Source organism: Hyperoodon ampullatus (genome assembly GCF_949752795.1).
Source record: "Hyperoodon ampullatus genome assembly, chromosome: 2".
Taxonomy (NCBI): domain Eukaryota; kingdom Metazoa; phylum Chordata; class Mammalia; order Artiodactyla; family Ziphiidae; genus Hyperoodon; species Hyperoodon ampullatus.
This window is the reverse complement of record NC_136915.1, coordinates 115,466,034-115,490,391: the sequence shown is the minus strand read 5'-3', so window position 1 is coordinate 115,490,391 and position 24,358 is coordinate 115,466,034. Positions and strand designations below refer to the sequence as shown.

Below are 24,358 nucleotides of genomic sequence, written 5' to 3'. Positions count from 1 at the left end.
ACCTTCACCAACAAACTCATATGTTGCCTTCTCCGTCTGTTTGCTTAAACCTCTTTGCTCCCTGCTCTGGATGCCCAGAGCACTTTTTCTGCCCACCAATTCTTAAACTTTATTGTGCCTAAGATCACTGGGAAAACTTCTTTAAAATGCAAATTTCTGAATTCCAGCCTAAGAGATTCCTCTTCAGTAAGTGTGGGGTGGGGCCCAGAAGTCTGAATTTTTAAGAAACTCCTCAGTTGATTGCAAAGCAGGTGCACTGAGGACAGCGTTGAGAAACTAGACCTTCCAGTCCTACCTTGCAGCTGGTATGCTTTGCACAGTACTGACTTCTAATACCACCTTTTTGAATCTAGGTTCCCCAACCTACTTTCTGGTGACTTTGGACAGTCACTTCTCTTCTCTGAGTCTCACTTTCCTCCTTTGAAAAATGGATAGAGTATGAAGGAACCCTACCCTACTTCTGTGAGAAACATCTGATATTAACACACAGTGAAATGATTTAGAACCGTAAGAGAATGGGAAACTTTCAAAGGGAAATGACTAGCCTTGTTCCTGGTCAACATATCTTGCTGCCCTGCAGTGAAGAGACACCCCAAAAGGGCAGAGATCTTTTTGACAAACATTTTCTAAGCAGGGTCCTCTTACTGTAAAGATTAATGATTTACCTTAATAGGTAGATACCCTGCCCTTGAAAGGTTGTTTTTGTGCAAGAAATTGATAATAGAAACTTTAGGACAGGGATGGGAAGGGGATTTATTTCTTACTGCTTACTCCTTTATACCTTTAGAAATTTGTAACTTGTGCATGTATTACCTGTTCAAAAGTAGTAATAACAGTTATAAAGTCTTCCATTAAATATAGTGAATAGAATAGACATATCTAATTTGGTTCCCTCCTGAAATTCTACTAAAACTTCAATTAAAGGAATATTTTTAAGGCATTAAAGATCATTTTGAAAAGATTTAAACCCACAAAGATGGGGACATGAGAAAAGGAGATCACAGTAACAACATTTGGAAGGTGGAGAGCAAGATGCATCAATGGTACTGACTTGGCATATCCAAGAGAGCCGAGAAGCAAGCTGGTCTTGGGGAATGGTGAGAATCTGAAGTATCTGTGGAAACCTCAAAGGGCTCAGGAGTGGTGGCATCAAGTACCTCTGGAAGTGAATGAGAAGGGAAGGGAGCAAAAGTGAGGGCTGGTTACAAGCTAGTTAACAAAGAGTTAGATCCCTAAATCCCACTTCATGCTAGTGGAAGACTGCCTCTCCCCAATCCCAGAAAAAATAAAGGGTTTTTGTTTTTGTTTTTTTCCAGAGGGAACAAAACAGAGGGTTTCTGCTATGGGGAAAACTGGGCACAGTCAAGGGCAGAGGTATTTTACAGAAATCAAAGGAATTAAAGCAATATGCACATGGAATACTGAGACCCCAGACCTATTTCTCCAGAAGACTGGCCACCAGCCTTTACCCTAAAGGCTAGATGCTGGGAAAAAATCTCCACAGGAAAATGTGTTCAGCCCAAGGGGAAAAATCTATGGAATCCCACATCAGAAATTCCCCCTACAAATTTCCCAGCCAGATAACCCTCACATCAAGTTCTCAGCTGAGAAGCCCCAACCACATGCCCATAGGTACAAGATGTCTTTTTAGTCCTTCACTCTTTTTTAAGTCCCTCACTCTTAAACATGAGCAGGCACTCTGACATGAATGATAGAGACAAAACAAACAAGTAAAAATAGAGAAAGTGCAGGGAGAAGAAAACTTCCAAAACCTATCAATTTTCTCAAATAAGTAAGAGAAAATACTGTATACATGAAACAAGAACAGAATGCCATAAAAAAGTAACAAGCAGAAAATAAAATACAGCTCTTGAGAAATCAAAATATAAGCACACAAATAAAATTCTCACTAGAAGAGTTGGAAGAGAAAAGTTCAGAAAAAGAGAACCAGCCCAGAAAGTCTAATATCTGAATAATAAGAGTTCCAAAAAAAAAGAGAGACAACAGAAAAAGAGAGACAACAGAAAAAGAGAGACAACAAAAAAAAAAGAGAGACAACAGAGGGAAGGAAATCGTCAAAGGAATAATTACAGAAAACTTCCCAGAACTGAAGGACAAGCGTTTGTGTTCAGATTGAAAGGGCCTACCCACTGCTCAGCATAATGGATAAAAATGGATCCACACCAATATGAAATTTCAGAACACTGAAGACAAAGAGAAGATCCTGAAAGTTCCCAAAGAAAAGAAACAGATCTCTTAAGATAGATCAAGACAGGGACTTCCCTGGTGGCGCAGTGGTTAAGAATCTTCCTGCCAATGCAGGGGACACGGGTTCAAGCCCTGGTCCAGGAAGATCTCACATGCCGCGGAGCAACTAAGCCTGTGCACCGCAACTACTGAGCCTGTGCTCTAGAGCCCATGAGTCACAACTACTGAGCCAACATGCCACAACTACTGAAGCCTGCGCACCTAGAGCCTGTGCTCTGCAACAAGAGAAGCCACTGCAATGAGAAGCCCACGCACCACAACGGAGAGTAGTCCCTGTTCATCGCAACTAGAGAAAGCCCGCGCACAGCAGTGAGGACCCAACACGGCCAAAAATAATAAATAAATAAATAAATAAATAAACAAACAGGCTGCAAAAAAAAAAAAAAACAAAAAATGAAACAACAACGACAAAAAAATGGATCAGGACAGAATGTGCAAGGGCTTCAAAAATCCAGAGGAAAAATATTTCCAACCTAGAATTCAACACCAAGCCAAACTATCAATCAAGTGGGAGGGTAGAATAAAGACATTTTCAGACATAGAAGGTCTCCAAAATTTTCCATTCTAAGCACTTTTACTCAGGAAGCTACCAGAGGATGTGCTCTATCAAAAAAAGGGGGGGAGGGGAGATTAACCATGAAAAAGAAACATCTAGGATTTAGAAAATACAGGAGAGGGATGAAGGGAATCCCCAGGATGCTTGGGAAGGGAGATTCCAGGAGGAAAGCTGGAGACCAGACTACTCACTGCCAGCCACCTATTCATCTTCAGACCTACACCTTGCCCCCAACACTCCCTCAGGGCCTGGCACAGCACCTACCAATGCCCTAGGAATATATGTGGGAGTGAATGAATGAAGCTTCAAGCCCATGGCAATGTGGTGGCAGAAATGGTGGCCTTTCAGTACCTCCATTGCCATCTGTGCCCACAGAAGCCATAATCAGCTTCCTCCAGCAGAGCCAAAACTGCTGCTCTCTCTCCCTCAGTTGTGGGGAAGTGGGGCGAGGGGCAGAGAACCCACTAGGGCTCAATCTTATCATTCCAGAAAAGGGCCCTTGGCCCCTCCTCACCCAGGCACCTCCCAGGCTCCTCTCCTCCCTAGACCTCTGTCCCTGGTGTCTCAGAGCAATGCCCTTGGTGGGAGAGGGCTGAAAAGTGTGGTGAGACACGATCAGAGTCACAGCAATTCTGTCAGCCTGACTCTGGTCCCAGAGCTCATTCCTTTAAGTCTCAGGGACCAAGGGGAAAGCAGACAGACCTGGGGTTTGTGGCTGTACACAATGGAGGCTTCTCATTCAACCTTAGATGCCCCTGTCTATAATTAGTAAGGTTACTTCCAGCACTACTTGTCAGCGAACTCCTGCAAATAATGTTGCTGTGAATGACCTTTTTCATCTTGCAAATGGGAGAGAAAAATGGTGAGGATCCTCACCCGTGAAAGAGATGAAATGGTACAGTTTTATTCACTACAGCATTATTGGTATTATCAAAAGAAAGGAAAAAACCTAATCCATCTACAGGGGACTGATTATATCATTTCTGACACAGAAATGTTGTGAACTATTATGTAATCATTAAAATGAATGGGGCCAATCCTTGTGTACTGAAATGGAAGGAGTCCCAAGATATATTGTTAAGTAAAAGGTAGTAAAGTGCAGAACGGTGTAAATGAGATGCTACAATTTGTGTAAAGGAAATAGATAGCTCTGCATTTGCTTGAAAATTATATAGAGAGAATATTACTAGAAGAATACATACAAATTGGTCAATTTTTGCCTCTAAGAAGAAAATTGGGGTGGCAAGGGATAGGGAGGGGTAACGTGAGATGACTTTTCACTAAATTATCTTCTTGACTTTCTAAATTCTGTATCATATACACATATTCATTACATATACAAAAAATAAGTTGAATTTTTTTTAATGGCATCTACAACTCATGGGGATCTTGAGATGCTCTGACTCTTTCCTGGTCTATGAAGGCTGAAGTTCTCTCCCCTGAGGGCTAAGGAGCCAAGGAGCTGTTGCCACCATAATTCTTGGAAGAGTGGAGAAGAGAACCCAGGAATACAGCTCCCCAGGAGCTTTCATAGCCCCTTCCACATGTGAGGTCACACGTCCCTCAGCAGAGACCACCGCTGTACCCTCTCCATGACCTGGCAACTCCAAGCCACACCCGTGCTGCCTCCAAATGAAGCTTCTAGAAGTTCACCTCTGCTCATGTTTCTCTCTTGCCTAAACACTTTAACAGCTTCCACTGTCAACCAATTAAATCTAAACTCTGGGGAGTCTGGCCCAGGCATTAGTATTTTTTAATTCTTCAAGTGACCCTAATGTACAGCTCAAATGGAAAGCCATGGCCTTGGAACACTGCTGTCCAATAGAACTTTCTGAGCTAATAGAAATGTTATGTATCTGCTCTGTCCAATACAGTAGCCAATAGCCACATGAGGCCACTGAATACTTAAAGAGTGGCTCATATGACTGAAGAAGGGAATATTTAGTTTTAATTAGTTTACATTCAAATAGTCAGATATGTTAAAAGAATAGCTTTAGAGAATGAATCCATGATTCTCACTTTTTAAAAAACAGAATCCAGGAGTTCCCTGGTGGCCTAGTGGTTAGGATTCCAGGCTTTCACTGCTGTGGCTCAGGTTCAGTCCCTGGTTGGGGAACTGAGATCCCGCAAGCTGCATGGTGGCCAAAAAAATTAAATAATAAATAAAAATAGAATCCTCTTTAAAAAAATATTTTTCTTATACAGGATATTATACATACAGAAGAGTTATAAAACATAAGCATTTTTAAGAAAAATAGCTAAGGGAATTCCCTGGTGGTCCAGTGGTTAGGACACCACATTCTCACCGCCAAGGGCCTGGGTTCAATCCCTGGTCCGGGAACTAAGATCCCACAAGTCTGTTCTAAGCACCTGTTCTAAGCCTGTTCTCAACATCCCCCTTTACAGATGGAAAACTGAGGCTCAGAAAGGTTGAGTAACTTGTGGATGGTCACACGGTTGGTAAGTGGTGGAGTGGGACTCAAACGCAGGTAAATGGGTTCCCAAGCCCATGTGAACACCCACATTCATTGTAGTAGTGCCAGCTTTACCAGCGCATAAGGCTAGTACCTAGAAGCTCACTGCAAAGTAACCCATTTTCTTGAACTATTACTCAATCTAATCTGATAAATACAGTGATAACTGATTTTATCAAGCATTTACCATGTTCCTGGCTCTATTCAAAGCACTTTAAAATACATTAAATTCATTTAATCCTCATCACAGCCCTTTTTACAGACATGGAAACTGAAACTCACCCATTTCACAGACATGCAAACTGAGACTGGGGGCAGTGAAGTAGGTTTCCTAAAGCAATACAGTGTGTCACGGTGGTGGAGCAGGTACTTAGACCCTGTTATCTCTGACTCTTAACCACTCTGACTCCTTGCAGGCTCCGGACGCGCAGGCTCAGTGGCCATGGCTTACGGGCCCAGCCGTTCCACGGCACGTGGGATCTTCCCAGAACGGGGCACGAACCCGTGTCCCCTGCATCGGCAGGCAGACTCTCAACCACTGCGCCACCAGAGAAGCCCATGAATGCTTTTTTATTTTGGGAGGCACCAGTGGGAGGGGCCAATGGAGGCGGTTTTGAAAACCACTGGTCTAAACTACCCATCCTTCTCTCCTCCATTTTCCAGAAGTGGTAACCAGGCCCAAGAAGTAGTAATGGGAGCAGGTCACACAGCGTTGAGGGCTGGGACCGGAGCCAAAACCCTCGACTCTCTCTTAGGAGTTAAAGGGAAGGAAGCTGACATTTCCTTTGAACCTAATGAGCAGGTAAGGTTTTCACTCAGATGATCTCCTTTTCACTTTACAACCACACCATAAGGGTAGCTATTTGTATTAGTATTTTTGCAGTGGAAGAAAATTTTGTTTAGAAATTCTAGTTAAATCATTTGCTAAAAGCAAGTTTCAAACAAACACAGATTGTTTCCACTAGACTACATTGCCCCTTCCTCTAGTACTCTAAATTCCACAACCCTACTGCTGTGCCAGTTCCTCCTTCTTCCTGACATGGACAGAAAGAAGTCTGCCACCATCTTCCCTGACCTTGCTCCTCCAAACTCGCTTCAGAACCCTAGAGCCAGATCTGCACCCTCAAGCCTTCTCTGCTCTAGGGCCCCAAGTCCACTGTCTGTCTTGACCTCCCTCCCACACAAATGTAGAATCAAGCACCAGCATCAAAGGAGTCATTTCACTGAGACATCTGTGAATTGGTTCCAAGCTGGACTAGCAGTCTGGGGCCTGTGACCGAGTGTTTTATTTATTTTTATTTATTTTTGGCTGCGTTGGGTCTTCGTTGCTGTTCGTGGGTTTTCTCTAGTTGCGGAGAGCGGGGGCTACTCTCCATTGGGGTTGCGCGGGCTTCTCATTGCGGTGGCCTCTCCTGTTGGGAGCACAGGCTCTAGGCACGCGGGCTCTAGAGCGCAGGCTCAGTAGGTGTGTTGCACGGGATTAGTTGCTCCGTGATATGTGGGATCCTCCCGGGCCAGGGCTTGAATCCGTGTCCCCTGCATTGGCAGGCGGACTCTTAACCACTGCGTCACCAGGGAAGCCCCTGACCGAGTGTTTTAGACCTTACTAATCAAATGGAGGTCCAAAGCAGCAGCACCTTGGGTGATGAAATAGAAATGTGGGCACCCCGCACCTACTGAGTTAGAATCTGCTTTTTAAGAGGATCCCCAGGTGATTCATTTGCACATTAAAGTCTGCAAAGCTCTAAATTAGACCTGAATCCCAGAGGAAGCAGGTTTATGCCCGCCTCTGTAACTGACCCTCTGTGGCTCTTGGCTTGGTTGTTAGGGGCAGCTGTGAATTGGTTGATGATGTTATTGTAAGGAGAACTTGGATATTAAATTGCAACCAAGGCCTGGGAGATTATTGCAACAAAGGGAACCCTGGTTGTTTTATTGCAACCAGCATCTGCATGGCAGACTGAATGACAGGCCCAAGAGATTTGTTGCAAAAGAATTTAAGAAGCCTTATTGCCATCTCCATGCAACAAAGTGGAGAAATGGATAGGAGTCTTTGGTTTAAACTAAATTGGGGTGTGCTAAATTGGAAAATAGTTTAAAAAACATGTTTCTTGCACTGAAACGGCATACTTATAATACTGGCCTGAACACTAAATAAAAGGAAACCAATTGTGACACTGGATTTACTGAAACATTTCTAAGAACTTGTGACAAGATTCTCTCCTAACAACAATAAGAACAACAAAGAAGGGTATTAGCCTGACAGAATCTGGACTATCACACTGACTGCATTTCAAACTGGAATGCATGGTAGAGTAAACACCAACTGGGATCTAGCTGCTCTGTTGCAACAAGTTTGGATTTGCTATTGAAACAAATCGACAAGTCTGTGGCTGAGGGCATGCATGAGGACCTTGCAGAGTGCCCTGCTGTGCCAGCAGCCTGGGGCCTGGAGTGCCTGTGGACAGGGCCAGAGGACTCCCATCACAAGGTGGGATTATGCTGAGAGGCCACATTTTATAAAGGCAAAAATTGTGAAATGCATTGCCATGGACATAAGGACAACCAACTGATATGAAGGTCTGCAGGGAGCAAGGTCAGGCCTCGGCTAATGATAAGCAGCCCTTCCATGTCTGTGATGTTGGCAGGAAAGTAATGTGATCCCATCTCACAGCTGAAGAAACTGAGGCTCAGGGAGAAGTTCGGGGGTAGCCCAAGTTCTCATGACTAGTGAACAGCAGGGTAGGATGTGGATCTGAGCCTTTTGGCTTCATCCTGTGCTTCTTTTTCAGGGAGACTTTGCATATGCTTTGAAGCAGGATCAGGAAACTTGTGCGAAGAAAAACACACATATTTTATCTCTTCAAACCTAGAATATTTTGTTGCAAAATTTTAAGGATCTGGACATACTATAAGATCCAAATAGCTTATTTCTAAGTTACCATAGGTATCTGGAATTTCGGCAAATCCAAGATCAACAGAGTGACAGTAAATCAAAGATGTAATTACGGCAAAGTCTTGGTTTGGCTTAATGGTAAGCGACGTGAATTCAAGTTTTGGCTCTATCAGTTCTTAACATATAACCTAGTCTAAAATGTAGTCTCCGGAATCCGGCAGGATCACATTCGTCCTTTAAGGCCCAACTCAAAAGTCACCACTTTGTGAAGCCTTCCCAGATTTTCCCCCACTCTCACCGCCCCAAGAGAGCTAGTGACTTCACGTTTTATCGATGGTTTGGGATTTACTGGCATTCTACTGTCTCTTCCCACTAGAACAGAGCTCATCTTTGAGGGCTTAACTGGTGGTAAAGCCCAGATCTCTTTTGCCAGGAAGTAGCAGAGAACCGAGACCTGTCTAATGCACATGGAACGTGGCCACTTTGTGCCACAACCCCTCCGAAGCTTCCTCGATACCGAATTCCACAAAGGCCGTCGTAGGGCGCAATCCCCGACGTTTCAGGAGCCACCCCACAGACTGTAAGCACGTCGAGGTCCAGGCCAAACCTCTGTGCGCTCAGGGTCGCGGTGCCCAGCCCTCGCCCCGGCGCCCAGCACGCTGCCATGCACAGGGTGCCCAGCAAACATTCGTGGATAGGGATGGAGCCGAGGGCAGGGAGACACTGCGCCTAAACGTCGACAGTTGGCAGCACCGAAGCCGCAGTTGGGAGCGACCCGCGGGGCCGGGGGAGGGGCGCCAGGCCGCTCCGTCCTGCCGGGCGCCAGCTCCTCCCGGGCGGGCGGGCACCCACCGACAGCGGGCACACAAAGCCTACTCGGCTTGCTCGGCAATCGGCTCCTCACGCCTGTGTCGCCGCGCACCGCCAGGCGGCTCCAGGTTGGGCGTCGGGCAGTGGCAGGCACAGGGCGTCAAGAAGCCGCACTCATCAAACCGCCGCGGGAGGGAGCGCGGAGGAGGGAGGAGGAGGAGTGAGAAAGGGAGGAGGGAGGAGGAGGAGGAGTGGGGACCTGGAGGGGGGTGGAGGAAGAGGCCTCGCGCAGCGGAGGGAGCAATTGAATTTCAAACACAAACAACTGCACGAGCGCGCACCCATCGCGCCGGAGCGTTGCCCCCGATCCGCGCCCGCCCCGTCCGTGCGGCGCGCGGGCGGAGACGCCGTGGCCGCGCCGGAGCCCGGGCCGGGGGCCACCATCGAGGCGGGGGCCGCGCGAGGGCCGGAGCGGAGCGGCGCCGCCACCGCCGCACGCGCAAACTTGGGCTCGCGCTTTCCGGCCCGGCGCGGAGCCCGGGGCGCCCGGAGCCCCGCCATGTCGCGATCCAACCGGCAGAAGGAGTACAAATGCGGGGACCTGGTGTTCGCCAAGATGAAGGGCTACCCACACTGGCCGGCCCGGGTGAGCAGGGCGGCCCGCCGCCCCCTATCCACCTCCAGACTTGGGTTGCATAACACCCGGGAGGGCAAGAGCGCTCCGCGCGGAGGGGGTGGGGGTGGGGGGCGTCTGAGTCCCCGAATCTTGCCCGAGCAACTCAAGCCCACCCGCCGGTTATATAATGGTGGAGGCGGGGTGGTGGGGGTGGTGGTGGCGGCAGCGGCGAACACCTGGCCACACGGCGTCCGCGCGTGGTGGCGTGTGCGCGGCGTGGGGATCTGAGGGCGCCGGTCACTTCCCGGCCCCCGGCTCCGCGTGCTCAGTTCCGCCCCCAGCCCCCATACTCCCAGCGGTTTCGGGCGCGCTGCCTGGGTTTGGGCCAGCAGTGTAACTCCTCCCACTCACCCCCCCAGGCGCCACGGCTACCCCCCTTCAGGGACCCCCTTAGAGACCCCCAGTTTCTTCACTGATTGTTACCCCCAGTTCAAACTCTCCTCTTCCTACATTAGATGGTTAAGAAGGATCTCAGCCCTGAAAGGCTAGATGGAGGCGGAGTTCGCTTCTAGAAAACTTTGGTTTGGGGCATCCGTAAGAGGTCTGAAGTTGGGAGGGTCGAGGAATCGTTGGGGGGCGGCAGAAGAGGGGATCCGTCTAGCTTGGAAATTACCGGCTAGTACCCTTCACTCATCAGCCCCACAAAAATATTTCTCCGTATGCTGCCGACTCAGATTGGGGGCTGAAGGTGGCAGAGCCCTTGTTGGGATTGGGAAGTCCAGTCCAGACTGCCCTGCCTCAGTGGAGGTGGGGGGAACCCGAGTTGCTTCTCCTCCCCATTTCTGAGCCTCTCCCGCCAGAACGGCCCAGTCTGCCATGTGGTTGATTCAGCCCGCCAATGTGAGGCGCCCACCCTCCCCCCCACCCCAGCACCTGGCCAGGTGGGAGGGTGGGGCCCAAATGTCCAGCCTGGCGCATTCATCATGTTTCCCCTAAGAACTGAGACAGATGAAGTAAGGAGTAAGGGAGGTTGCCAGAGGGTGCTGGAGGAGGTTGGGGGTGTCACAGGGCACAGTGTCTCTGGCACCTTATTTCAACGTTGGTGTAGAGAGAGGCCTTTGGTATCGGCCCTAGAGTATAGGACTCCTGTAGAGTGTAATCCAAGGGCAGAGAGGAGTAGCGGGAGGGAGTCTCCTGGGCAAGGGGGCCAAGTGCAGAACTGCCTTATGGCTGTGGGTTGCTCTTTTCCACATGAGTTTGTGTCTTCATCTGGGCCAGACCCTGCTCTGAGCTTAGGAAGTTGCCCCAGGCTCCCTTGGGTCCTGTTAAGAGTGTCCAGACCGACTTTGGGGCCACTCCGAGAAAGTCCAGGAGACCCTTCCTCACTCAGTACCCTCTCCTGAGGAATATACCTAATCCCATATGCCTTGAGCTCCTTGTTCCCTGAAACTTCTAGATGTCTGGCCTCTGGAATGGGAGTGAAGTACAGAGTGCAGCAGGGCTCTCCCAAGCCTCCAGGGCCTCCTAGGGGACTTGGGTTTGGGGGGTGGGGGGCAGTGTGAGGAAGCAGCCACAGACAGCCTTGTGTGTGCATGTATGTGTGTGGTGTGCGAACACTCATGTACTTTACCCTGCACCTTTGATCCATCTGGCTTCTTGGTCCAGATGCCAAGGTCCTGGTGGGCAGGGCAAGAACTGAACACAGGTCTCTACTGCTCCTACCTCCTGGGGGTGGGACAAAGTCCAGAGACTGGGGAGGGGGCTCAGCTGGAACGGGGGTTGTAGGGAACCCCTTCAGGCTGCAGGGAAGAGAGAAAGGGGGGCCCATGCAGACCCACCTTGGCCCCTGTGAAGAAGACCTTCAGGTTTCTGGTAGCCTTTGGAGTGAGGGCAGTGCCTGGGACTGGGGATGCTGTCCATTTCCTCTGTTCACCCTAGGCCTCCAGGACAGAAGGGTGGGACAGGGAGGCAGTCTCTTGCTCTGTTGAGGCCTGGGCCCTTTAGATAAAGTTCGGGTTGGGGGAGGGAGATCAGACTGGATCCCAAAGAGATAGGACCCCACCCTTTGCCTGTGCTCTGGGTCTTGATTCTGAAAATTGGAGGGACTGGTACACCCAAGGTTGTTATCTTCCTAATACATTCTCCTTGAGCACCAAAAGAGCAGACAAATCTGAGTCTCCTCACCATCCTTGGGTGCTGTCTTAGTCTTGTGAGTGGCAGAGCCTGAAGGGGGGCCTGGCTCCTCCTGAGATGGAGGAGGAGGAGGGGGGCCTTGCTGACTGTTCCATCTAATAGGCAACCAGAGTCCTCAGCCATGGTGAAGGCCACTGTGTGGGCTTTCCTTCCTCAGCCCCTGCTTCTGGGGAGGATGGCTGACTCTGGGTGAGACTGGAACAGCCCAGTGTTGGAGAGTTCAGCCAGAGGGACCACGTGGTAGGCAAGACCTGCCTGGAAGGATGGTGTGACTCCATCTTAACCTTCTCCTTTCCTCTTCCTCCTGCCTGACTTCCTGGGGGATCTCCAAGCACTTAACAATTAACCTCCAAGACTCAGGGATTTTCCCCCTTAGGTTCCTTCCTCCTTTCTCCACTTCCTGTTTCACAGTCCCAGAAAACCTGAGCAGCCAGAGGGCCTCGCCCATCTGTCCTCCCTCTGCCCTTCCCCCACATCCAGGCACCACCTTCTCTTTTCTGCCTCTTGGGCTTGCCACACTTTCCTGGCCCCAACTGTCTCCTGCCCCACTTTTTATGGTTCGCGGGTCAGGTTGGGCCTGGGCCTTGGGTGTGGTGGTCAGAACCCTGGCTTGCAGTCAGGGTGGGCTTAGCCTTCTCTGCTGCCTTTCTATGTGCTGAGCTGGCACCCCGGGCCTGGATTTGGTATGAGGCTGGGGGAGAGGTGTTCCGTCCTCTCTCCCCACTCCTCACCTGGGTACTTCAGGCCTTAGAAGGTGTCCTGGGCTCTGAGAGGATGGGACTTCTTGTGCTCAGGCCTGTGTGATGGAATGAGGCACATGCAGAGGGCAGAGGGTGGGGGTGGGGGTGGGGGTGGGGTGGGAGTGGATGAGCCCCGGGCCGGGTTGGGGGGGGAGTAACTTGCCAGGATTCCTGGAATGGCTGAGAAGTAGCAGAGCCCACTCCCCTCTTGGCCAGTGGAGGAGGTGCAGTGGGGTACCCAGCACTCATCTGGCCCCACCCTGACCCACTTAGCTTTGACTCACTTGTTCTGAGTCACAACCTGGATATAAAGGCACCGCCTGGGAGACACATGTCTGTATTGGGAGTACAGGCCTCCCCTGAGACCTCATATCCTCTATGTCGTCGACGAAGAACCTCCCTTCACTTCCAAATGCAGAAAGACATTTCCTTTGTGGCTTGAAGGATGAAGGGTCCACTAGAGAAGGAATGTCTCCCCTTTTTGGGGTGAGGGGTTGGGAATTCCATTAAGTAAAAGGAGCACACCTCTCCTGGCCCTTCCCCCACAGGTGCCTGCACTCGAGGTGAGGTGGGATTGGGGTGGCTTTATGCTTTGGGGGTAGATGCCCATCTGCCCAGGCCCCTGGTCTCCCTCTTTCCTCTCGACCTACCCTTTATCTGGCTAGAAGTCAGCAGGGCGGGTATATCTGGTGTGTCCCGTTCTGTCTATTTTTAATTCCCATCCATTCTTTGGTTTCTCCCCCGCCCCTGAGGCTGGGCAGCTGGTGGCCTCCTGGATCCCCTGTCACAGCGTTCAGCTACCTCTCTTTGAGTTTGCTTCCCACGGGAAAGAGACTGATGGGCAGAGCGCTGCTTTGCCTGGTCTGAGGTCCTTGAGAGGACCTCATGTCTCCTGTTTCTGACCCCTTCACTCACCACCACCCCTTTCCTGAGCCGCAGTTTCTCCCTTTTCATCACATGTTTCCTACAAGCCTGTTAACGTCTTGGCTCAAGTGTGGCACTGAAAATGCAGAGCCCAAAGTAGTTCCCAGCTGGGACCCTTAGATATTCCACCCCGCCCCACCGCCCTCTTTCCTGGTGCACAAAGATCCACCAAGAAGAGGCCTAGGAAAGAGCTTTTGCTATTATTGTCCTATGCCTGTCTCCTGGGATCTCTAAGCCCTGGAGCCCCTCATTTTATTTTTTGCTTCCCCCTCTGAGGGGAGGGTGGGGCGCTAGCAACAGGACCCAGGTATCCTGGCAGAGGACTGGCTCCTCCTTTGCCCACACCCCAGCTCTGCCTTCCTGAGAAGGGCCCCCAGCCCTCAGCCCTAGCTCTAGTTTCAGGCACAGCCAGGGACTCAGGTGCCAGACTCCAGGCTTGGGGGTGGGGTGTGTGTGAGTGTCCCCTCCTCCCCAATCTGGAGAGAGGGCCTGGGGGGGAGGGGCAGTCACATTCCTGGTTGCTGAGTGGCCCCGGGGGCGGGGTTGGGTTGTCATGGCGATGGGGATTGAGCTGGGGTGGGGGACAGCGTGCCTTTCCACCCCCAGCTCTCACACCCCAGTGTCTCCCGGTTGTGGGGAGGGCCCAGTTTGTGCTGGGCCTTCCTGGGGGGGAGGGGCTGGACCTCTGTCCCCAGAGGCCACAGGGCAAGGGGGGAGGTGCTCAGGAGCTTGAAGACTCCATGTCTGGAGCAAGATGCCCCTCAGATTCTTGCTCAGGTTCCATCCCATCTCCTGGGTGTGTCTCAGCTTATTTCCATCCACCTAGCCTCCCTGTCTCCCCAGGCCCCCAGTCAGGCACTCTGTCCTAGTCTCTGTGTGTTTAATCACTGCCTTGGCCTGTCTGTCTCTTTCCTATCTGCACCCCGGGCCCCAGCCAACATGGCCACCTGGCCTCTGTCCGGTGGGAAGCCCGGCCGCTAGGGCTGCTGCAAGTGTTGCTGGGAGTTGTAGTCCTCTTCCCCCGTCCCCCACACCCCCTCCCCCCGCCCCCAGCTCAGCTTGGCCTGGGCTTCCAGGGCCTGACCTGGGAGAGGCTATCTGGGCCACTGCCTCTCACCATTTCCCTGACCTCAGACCTCTGCACCTTCTCCACCACAGCATCCCTTGTGCCCCCAGGACATTTGAGGCAGAGGATCAAGTCAGGAGCTCTAGTTCTGAAATCTGGCCCTCACTAACTTGTCCTATCATCTTGGGCAAATCACTTTTCTCTTCTGGGCCTCAGTTTCCTTGTCTGTAAAATGAGAGAGTCTGACTACATCACATGACTTTCACAGAGTTCCCCAGAAGTCTTTTGGAGCTGCTACTGATGGGGGATATTGAATAGGCAGCCCCTTGGCCTCACCTCTGCACTTCAGTCAGAGCAGGCTGCTTTTGTCTGTTTGATAGAGTCATTCAGCATATCTTCGCTGTGCACTCACTGGATGCTAGACTGTGCTGGACTCATAAAGAGACCTCTCTGTTCTCGGGGCAGGTATAGTCCATGTAGACATTAATCAGATGGTAACATGAAGAACTGTAAAACTGGAATTGTGAAAAGCACTGTGAAGGAGAGGTGCTGAGAGTTTTATCTGGGAAGCCGACCAGGTTGGGAGAGATGGGGAAGCTTTCTGGAGGAAGTGAAGATGGGGCTGAGGTTGGAAGGCTGATCAGGAGTTAATATAGGAGACTAGTTAGTATAGGAGACCACACTGACTGAAAGGTCAGTGTGGCTGGAGCAGAGAGCAGAAGGGCAGCGTACTGGGGAGAGGATAATGATAGCAGACACATATGCGGGACGTACTACATTATGGTCATTTAATCCTTACAACGCTATGGCTTAAGTACTGTGACCATCTCCATTTTACAGTTGAGAAAATTGAGGTTCTCTCAGTTGCCCAAACCCATACAAATACTGTTGGCAGCATTGGAATTCAGACCTTGACATTACGGAGAATGGTGAACAGGAGGGCCCTAGAGTCCTGAAAAGCCACCGAAAGGTTTCTAGCAGGGGGAATGGAATGCTCAGACCCACACTTGGAAAGGCCCCCTCTGGCTGCAGTGTGGAGAATGGGTTGTAGTGGGGCAAGAATGGGGACTGAGAGAAGAGAGGGAGGCTGTGGTTTCAGTCCAGGCAAGAGGGGACAGTGGTTGGACCAGGGTGATGGCAAAGACATGGAGCTTTATGGGCAGGATCTGTTTATGGACGCTGTTTGGTTTGTGAAAGAGAGGCGGGGATTCTACTGGGCTTTTATGCCTGACTTCTTTTGAACAAAGTCACACTGCTAAAAATGGTTCAGAAACCCCTTTGGTGAACTCCTGGGTCTCTCTCAGTCTGATTTTTCACAGATGTGCCTTAGAGATCAGCCCCTTAACCCCTACCCTCCAGCCCCAAATTCATGACCTCAAGACTCCAGCTCACGCTCACTTTACTCATCTTACTCTCAGATTGACGAGATGCCTGAGGCTGCCGTGAAATCAACAGCCAACAAATACCAAGTCTTTTTTTTCGGGACCCACGAGACGTGAGTGAGGGGGCAGAGGTGGGGAGGGCCACGGGGGGGACCACTTTGGGGAAAGAGCAGTGGTGACGGCACGCCTTCCCTATCGGGCTGCGCAGCTCAGATGCAGTGAGGGACTCGAGAGCACAGTCTCCCATCTCTCACCAGGGCATTCCTGGGCCCCAAAGACCTCTTCCCTTACGAGGAGTCCAAGGAGAAGTTTGGCAAGCCCAACAAACGGAAAGGGTTCAGCGAGGGGCTGTGGGAGATCGAGAACAACCCTACCGTCAAGGCTTCTGGCTACCAGGTGAGCTGCCATCCGCCCCAGAGACCTCCTGGAAAGCGGGTGTGGCCATAGGTGCCGGGAGCCCCTGGGCCCACATGTGATGCTTCAGGAACCGGGGGCTCAGACACCAACACCAGGGCTTTCAGAGTAGGAGCTCGTGGGGTGGGGGGTTGGGGGAGGCTTCCTGCAGAGGGGAAGGGGTTCCGGGTGTGTGATGTAGCTGTGGTCAGGGGCCACCTGTTAGACAGCGCTTGGGGGGGCAGGAACAGGATGGAGGCGGTAAGTGGGGACAGGCCTTTGGCAGGCCCAGTGTGAGTATAGGATGTGGCCTTAACTCTTTCCACAAAGGCTTCCAGGAGGAGGTGCTCGTGAGCCGGGCAGGATGAGGCGGGAGGGTGGGGGGCGGGGGTTGGCGGGGAAAGGGTCCCAGCTCCCTCTGGGAGAAGTTGACCCGAGGTTTTGCCTCCTGCTCCAGCCCTCCCCCCTCCTGCACAGAGCCCTGCCTGCCCGGCCAGTGGGTTTACCCCGGGGCTAATCCGACAGAGGTGGGTCTCAAATCACTTGTGAGACTGGGCACCTGGGTGGGGGCGGGGGAACGGTGGGAGAAGGAAGGAGTGAGTGGCCGAGGGAGGGGTCTGGGGAGGGGGCCCAGCGTGGCAGTCGCTGGTGCCACTCAGCCTTTGCTGTCTCCGCCACAGTCGTCCCAGAAAAAGAGCTGTGTGGAAGAGCCCGAGCCCGAAGCCACCGAGGGTGATGGCGATAAGAAGGGGAATGCCGAAGGGAGCAGTGATGAGGAAGGGAAGCTGGTCATTGATGAGCCGACCAAGGAGAAGAATGAGAAGGGGGCGCTGAAGAGGAGAGCGGGAGACCTGCTGGAGGTAACTGCCCCCTACCTGGGGCCCCGGAGCAAGGCTCCTAGTCTGAGGAGGGAAGTTACGACTTTTTCAGGGAGTGCCCGTCTGAGAGACAGACTCAGCCCCTAGTCTTGGGGAGTCCCTTGCTGAGAAGATGGGACACAGGAGACATCTCAGCTAGCAGAGGGCTGGAGGACTGTGGGTCTGCCTAGGAAGGAGAGCCTCTGGGGAAAGGAGGGGGAGGCTGGTGTCCTCCCTCTCTAGCCTCAGCCCACCTCATCTCTGCTAACCCTGCCCAGGACTCCCCCAAACGTCCCAAGGAGACAGAAGACCCCGAAGCGGAGGAGAAGGAAGGGGCCACCTTGGAGGGTGAGAGGCCCGTTCCAGTGGAGGCGGAGAAGAACAGCACCCCCTCTGAGCCGGGCTCTGGCCGGGGGCCTCCTCAGGAGGAAGAAGAGGAGGAAGAAGAGGAAGAGGCTGCCAAGGAAGATGCTGAGGCCCCGGGCATCAGAGATCATGAGAGGTGAGTGAGCCCCCTGCCCCTTGGCAGCTGGGCTGGGAGGGCCCAGCCACCTGCTGAGAGGAGGAGGAGGAGGAGGAGGGCCTGTAGCAGTCAGCCTCCAGGGAGGCAGGGTGGGCTCTCCCAGGAGGCCGGCACTGGCTGGGGCCCGGCCAGGCCAAGGCCACACCATTAACCCTTCTCCCCTCCAACCCTCCCCCGCAGCCTGTAGCCACCAATGTTTCAAGAGGAGCCCCCGCCCCGTTCCTGCTGCTGTCTGGGTGCTACTGGGGAAACTGGCCATGGCCTGCAAACTGGGAACCCCTTCCCCACCCCAACCCACTCTCCTCTTCCACTCACTCTCCCCCTTCTGAGCTCAGACCCTGGTGATTGACCCAGATGGGGCAGGCCACCTGGCCCTCACCTCCATGTCCCCACACCCCTGTGACCTGAGTCAGGTCCATGTCTTCTGCTCTGTGGGATGAGATGAGGCCACTGTGTCCCTCCCTGCCTGGAGCTGTTTCCCAGTGTATTTGTTAGGGCCTGGACTGGCTAGTTCCATCTTCTGACACCCCTCTCGCCCTTCCCCGGGCATTCTAGACCTCTGGGTTGGTCGGGATCAGGGCTATGAGTGGAAGGGATGGAGAATAAGTAGCACGGTGGGCTTCTGGGGCCTGGGAGGGGCAATCTTCCAATTGGGTTGGGGGAGTGGGCAAGAGGATGGCATCCTGTCCCGTCCTCCCACACCTGTTCTCCCAGCTACCTGGATTCAGGGAAAGTGGGACAGCTTGTGGGAGAGGGGCTCCCTTCCATAAATCCGTGATGGTTGACGATGCCCATTCTCTTACGCCAACCCTAGGCGTTATGGGAGTTACAGTTTATCATCAAAAGATTTGGGGTCTTCCAAGTTCTTTGGGTCAAGGACCTGAGATCTGAAGGGTTGACTTCACCCAGCTTGGATGGGAGTGTTGAGGAGTATCCATCCACCTTTAGACCTCAGGCCAGAGATGGGATGCCCTGGGGAGACCCTTAGCTGCCCTTTTCCCTGTCCCCACAGTGCTCAAGGCCAGCCTACAGTCATATACGTCACCCAGACATAAAGGAAAAAACACATTTTTTAGGAAATGTTTTTAATAAAAGAAAATCGCAAAAAAAAAATTTTAAAGACCCCCCCATCCCTTTGTGTGCTCCCCACTCTGCTCCTTTCTTCCCCACTGTTGCCCCCATTTCTGAGGTGCACTTGGAGGCTCCCCTTCTGTTTGGGGCTTGATGACTTTTCTTGTTGTAGTTGGGGCTTTGGTGTTCCTTCTGGTGTCATTTCTCATCCACATACCCTCACCTGGTCCCCTCAGTGTTGTCACCAGATCCAATTTGTAACCCACTGAGAGGCCAGAGGGAAATAAGCGCCCTCTCCCAACCTCTTTCTAGTGGTCTATTTGGCTCTTCCGTCTCTTGTCTCTTTCACCCTTGCCCCCCTCCCTTGGGCTCTGATGAAAAATTGCTGACTGTAGCTTTGGAAGTTTAGCTCTGAGAACCGTAGATGATTTCAGTTCTAGGAAAATAAAACCCATTGATTACTACATTGGATTTTGACTGATTCTTTGGGGGTGTATTGGTTAACTGATGGTGCAGGGGAATGGGAAAGGGAATGCAAATGATTTCCAAATCCACTTTTCAGATTGAGGTAAAGTGTGCCAGCCTTCTCCATTCTCAGTCTGTTAGAGATATCTAAAATTCTACATGAGGGCAAAGTCACAGAATACTGTGCCCAGTATTCTACTTCTGCCCAGCCACTGTTTAACACAGTTTCCCCCATAAGCACCTGGGAAAGTTTTTTTAAAAGTTCGCACAAGAAGTAGGGTGTGGGACTTCCCTGATGGTCCAATGGGAAGGACTCCCTGCTCCCAATGCAGGGGACCTGGGTTCGATCCCTGGTCAGGGAACTAGATCCCGCAGGCATGCCACAACTAAGAACTCCGCATGCCTCAACGAAGATCCCACGTGCTGCAACTGAGACACGGTGCAGCCAAAATAAATAAATAAATATTAAAAGAAGAAGTAGGCTGTGAGAGGTGACAGTATCAGTCACAGCTCACGATGGCCAGGGAAATTAGGGTGTTGGGGCTGGTTGTAGAAACAACTTTGACCCTCAAGGGCAAAGCCAGGGATGCCCGCTACTGATAACGTGATGAGGGTCGGGGAGGTTGATAGCATGGAATCCTCCCAATACTCCTGAATTAAGTGGAATGGCTGGATTAGATCCTCTCTGAGGTTTCTTTCAGTCTGACATTTTGTGACTAGATCATCGACTGGCATTGGAAGAGCCCACGTTTCATCCCTTAGTTTAGAAAGCCTATGACACTTTCTTCATCTGCCTTGGCTCCCTCCAGCAGAGGGCGGGCGGGCAGAGTATTGACTGTAGCCTCACTAGAAAGGGAGGCCCTCTGCTTTGAAGAAGCCGCAATCACCTAGAAAATGGAGCCGTCGTCTCTAGTAACTACAATTCCCAGCGGCCTCCACGCAGAGCACGTGCAGGAATGTGCCAGGCGCGATAGCATATTCCGCTTTGCCTTCAACTCCCGACGTGCTTCACGGTGCTCTTAGGCTTCCTTGATTTCCTACAAGGCCAAATTTCCTGTTTCTCGCTTGCTTTGCAGCAGCGGACTACAACTCCCAGCATGCAGAGAGGCTAGATGATCGTTGTTGCGCATCCATTGTACCATTAGACTACTTTTCCCAGAAAGCCGGGGGACGCGGTGGGGCGGGGCTTAGGTCCCACGTGCAGAAGGGACTGGCGGAGGCTCCGGGGCTCAACGGGAAGCGGAGGTGAGAACTGCGTGGCGCGGAGGTTTTGGCAGCTCTGGGCTGGTCCGGGAGCGGGAGCGGGAGCGGGAAGAGCCTTCCTTTACCCTGGCATGGCTCAGTCGCCTCGTCCGGGGTCTCCCTGCTTCGGAAGCTCGGAGCGGGTGGTTGCTGAAGACTGCTGGGGGATGGACATCACCCGTACCTAAGATGGGGCCGGCGGGGCCTTTGGAGCCGGGGTCTGAGGGAGCAGACGTTCTACCTCACTACCTAGCACGGCGCCCCAGAGCGCGCCATGAAAGCCCCACTGCGGAAGGGCACCAGCCTCTCCAGGGTTTGGAGGGAAAAAAGGAAAACATCTAGGGGCCTGGCTTCTGGGATCTCCTCCCAGAGCTTCAGATCTTGAATAGCTGAGGTTAAGGGACGTCTTGCAGCAATCACGCAGGAGTCTCGGGTCTTAAGATTTTTTTTTTTTTTTTGGCCGCTCTGCGCGTTCTGCGGAATCTTAGTTCCCCCACCAGAGTTGGAACCCGTGCCCCCTACAGTCCTTCAGTGGAAGCGCAGAGTCTTAACCACTGGGCCGCCAGAGAATTCTGCTTCTATCAAGTCATATGAACTAGGGCAAGTCACCAGCTCTCAGGACCTTGGTTTTCTCGTCTCCTGTCAACCTCCCGCGGAGAGCAGTGTGAAGATCAAATGCTGGGAATAGTGAAGTTCCCAGCATTAGACCTGTCACATAGTAGTGCTCCCTAAGCATTTTTTGATTCTGAATGGGAACACCAAGGCCCTTAACATTCATCCAGCATTAATTAAAAATAATATTAGGTCTTTTCCATATTGAGAAGTATAGAGAAGAAAAATGATCTGATATCTCACTGTTCAGATAAACCAGTTGATGTATTATTTTAAAGGTACGTGGTTAGAAAATGCAAACGTTATGGAAAGGAACAAGATAGAAAGTAATAGCCCTCCCAGACTTCCTCATCTCCAAAACAAGTACTTTATTTGTTCCCTGTTGCCTTCTTGTAAATATTTATGTCTGTGATAGAATATTTTTTTTTAATTTACCCAAAAAAGGATAATACTATCCACATGATTCTGTACCTTGCTTTGTTAAAATGTTAAAAATAACTCAAATGACAGAAACAACCCTGTAAAGTTTTATGGCTGATGAAACTGAAGCTCATAAGTCAAGTTGCCTAGGGTCACAGAATAAGTTGATGGTGGAGCGGGGACTAGACCCAGGTTGTCTGGTTCCCAGTCCAGAGCTTTTAATGTCATTAGAGTGCACTTTAATTGTGCTTTGAAGTTAGGCTTTATTCTTAGCTATGAAACAAGGTTAATGGTACCTCCTTCATCAATTGTCCTTGGGCTTAAATGAGATGAGACAGCAAAGCACTTAGCATGGTAACTGGAAGGTAGCAAGTGCTCAGCAAACTGAAGCACTTATTATTTTTGCCCTCAGTTGTCTCACCGCCCCATTGGTTTAGTCCATTATCCAAAATTGGGAGGCTTAGAGTACATACTTAGTTTGGAAATGTAGGACCCTATAATCCTAGAGTCTGGCTCTGGGTCCTTTTCCTTTAGAAAAGAAACTATCTTACGGAGAAGTGGTTATTTCCTGATTGAGATTAGGAATTGGACATTTTGTAGGGACATTTTAATCCCAGTTTTTAACTCTGCCACCTGTTTGTTTTACCTTATAACTGCCTGCTTTTTGGCTTTACGCCAGTGTTTTGTCCATTACTTGTTTTCTTTCCATCTTGCTGTTGGTGCATTTATTAAATAACTTTTTATTGAGTACCTACTACATGCCAAGCCCTACTGGGATCTGCTGGATTCAAGGGTGATCTAGATAACATGATCCCTGGCCTCAATGAATTTTTGGACTTTGAAGTCAGATATATGTGGCTTTGAATGCTGATTCTCCCACATGGTAGCCTTATGACCATTGACAAGTCACTTAACTTCTCTGAGTCTCTATCGTCATCTGTAAAGCAAAGATAATATCTTGTGAGGATTCATTAAGATCAAGTCCATTGAGCCATGAAGTAAGTGCTTAAGAAAATGTTGCTTCCCTTGTTTCTTTGCCCCCTTCTTTCTGTCCTACTCCAGAGCTGACTAGGAAGATTTCTGGGTCTTTCACCGGCCAGGGGATTTCTCATAGCCTCCAGCCATGCGGCTCTCTGCTCTGCTGGCCTTGGCATCCAAGGTCACTCTGCCTCCCAATTACCGCTATGGGATGAGCCGCCCAGGCTCCTTGTCAGACAAGAAGAAGAACCCTCCAGGGACTAGGCGGCGCCGGGTGGCTGTGGAACCTATCTCTGATGAAGACTGGCATCTGTTCTGTGGGGACAGGGTGAGAATCTCAGATGGGGTAGGGTGGCGGGGTGCTCCTGGGCGAGGATCTCCCTCCCTGATGGTCATCTCTTCCCACAGGTAGAGATCCTAGAAGGCAAGGACGCTGGGAAGCAAGGCAAAGTGGTTCAAGTTATCCGGCAGCGAAACTGGGTGGTCGTGGAGGGGCTGAATACAGTAAGTGAAGAGTGAGGATGGCGATGCTCAGGAAGCCTGTGCCATCTGTCCCTGTCCATTAAGAGCAGCACAGGGAGGCGAGAGACTGGCTGAGGGGACGGTGAGACAACTGAACCTTCTACTTTTCAAGTTGGGCTGAATGCTCTGAGTTGTGGTAGGCAAGCCCCCTTCTCACCTCCTGGGTTCTGATAGCCCCCTCCTCTTTTGGACAGCATTACCGCTATGTTGGCAAGACCGTGGATTACCGGGGAACTATGATCCCCAGTGAAGCACCCTTGCTCCACAACCAGGTCAAACTTGTGGATCCTGTGGACAGGTAAGCACATGGGGCTCTGGTCAGAGGGTTTCTTGCCCTCTGAGTCCACACAGCTGTTGACCATATTTATCGAAAGGGAATGGTGGGTTGGATGTGCTGGAAATTGAGAGGGGCCATCTCATGGACATGACCCCCCATAGGAAACCCCAGTGTAGGGGTAGCAGAGAAACAAGATGGTGACCTTAGTGTTTTTAGTCATTGACTTCCGGGTTGGAACATAGGAGGGAGAACTAACTCCCTGGCTGGCCTCACTTCTTCTATCCCCTAGGAAACCCACTGAGGTGGAGTGGAGATTCACTGAGGCAGGAGAGCGGGTACGAGTCTCCACAACATCAGGAAGAATTATCCCTAAACCTGAATTTCCCAGAGCTGATGGCATCGTCCCTGAAACATGGATTGGTGAGGCTGGGTGAGGCGGCAAGAAGGGGGGGTGGGGTGGGAGGAGTGGGAGTGGGAGTAAGGGATGTTAAGAAGCCCTCCCACCCATCTTCTTTTCTCTGGCTCAATAGATGGCCCCAAAGACACATCAGTGGAAGATGCTCTAGAAAAAACCTATGTGCCCAGTCTAAAGACACTGGAGGAGGAGGTGATGGAGGCGATGGGGATCCAGGAGACTCGGAGACATAAGAAAGTCTATTGGTATTGAGTCTGGGGAGAGCTGCTTCTCCCCTCCTTGTCTTAAACTTGAAGGTTGGGGCCACCTCTTCTTCAGACTCTAATAAAGAGCCTTGGGTCCTCTGTGCAGCTGCTGTCTTTTGGTTGACTGGCACCCCTAACCCCTGTTTCAAGGACTGAGGGAGGGAGCATCTGTCCTGATATTATGACAAAACCTGGATAGAAGTTAGCCAGCCTTAAGGTGGTCCTCCCAAAGGGCAGGGCCTGCAGATTCTGGGATGGAGATCTAAGGGAGAGACAGCTTCCCTCCATGGAGACCTCTGAGTAACAAGGTGCTACCTGTTAGGGAAGACAGTGGGGATTGGGGATGTGAGACCTAATTTAGCACCTCTGCAGGATTCGGTAGGGAGGGTGCATGTCCGTCCTTTTCTATACTT

The 24,358-nt window shown here is 51.3% G+C and overlaps 2 protein-coding genes across 2 annotated transcripts; both read left to right on the top strand.

The window, feature by feature from the left end:
* The first annotated feature begins 9,348 nt into the window (after positions 1–9,348).
* HDGF (heparin binding growth factor) lies at positions 9,349–19,233 on the top strand. The gene is made up of 6 exons (XM_079725133.1): positions 9,349–9,650; positions 15,962–16,038; positions 16,183–16,321; positions 16,999–17,178; positions 17,454–17,677; positions 17,879–19,233. Exons 1-6 carry the CDS (start codon positions 9,564–9,566, stop codon positions 17,883–17,885), a joined length of 714 nt encoding a protein of 237 aa, XP_079581259.1. The 5' UTR covers positions 9,349–9,563; the 3' UTR covers positions 17,886–19,233.
* A 1,126-nt stretch (positions 19,234–20,359) lies between these two features.
* MRPL24 (mitochondrial ribosomal protein L24) lies at positions 20,360–24,050 on the top strand. The gene is made up of 6 exons (XM_079697911.1): positions 20,360–20,479; positions 22,571–22,814; positions 22,895–22,990; positions 23,203–23,306; positions 23,575–23,705; positions 23,816–24,050. Exons 2-6 carry the CDS (start codon positions 22,632–22,634, stop codon positions 23,950–23,952), a joined length of 651 nt encoding a protein of 216 aa, XP_079554037.1. The 5' UTR covers positions 20,360–20,479; positions 22,571–22,631; the 3' UTR covers positions 23,953–24,050.
* Positions 24,051–24,358: the final 308 nt, after the last annotated feature.

Coding starts and splice junctions, on each gene's coding strand:
- HDGF (XM_079725133.1), top strand. CDS start 9,564: ATGTCGCGATCCAACCGGCAGAAGGAGTACAAATGCGGGGACCTGGTG. Junction 16,039..16,182: donor TTTTTCGGGACCCACGAGAC/GTGAGTGAGGGG, acceptor ATCTCTCACCAG/GGCATTCCTGGGCCCCAAAG. Junction 17,179..17,453: donor GAGCGGGAGACCTGCTGGAG/GTAACTGCCCCC, acceptor AACCCTGCCCAG/GACTCCCCCAAACGTCCCAA.
- MRPL24 (XM_079697911.1), top strand. CDS start 22,632: ATGCGGCTCTCTGCTCTGCTGGCCTTGGCATCCAAGGTCACTCTGCCT. Junction 23,307..23,574: donor CTTGTGGATCCTGTGGACAG/GTAAGCACATGG, acceptor TCTATCCCCTAG/GAAACCCACTGAGGTGGAGT. Junction 23,706..23,815: donor CGTCCCTGAAACATGGATTG/GTGAGGCTGGGT, acceptor CTGGCTCAATAG/ATGGCCCCAAAGACACATCA.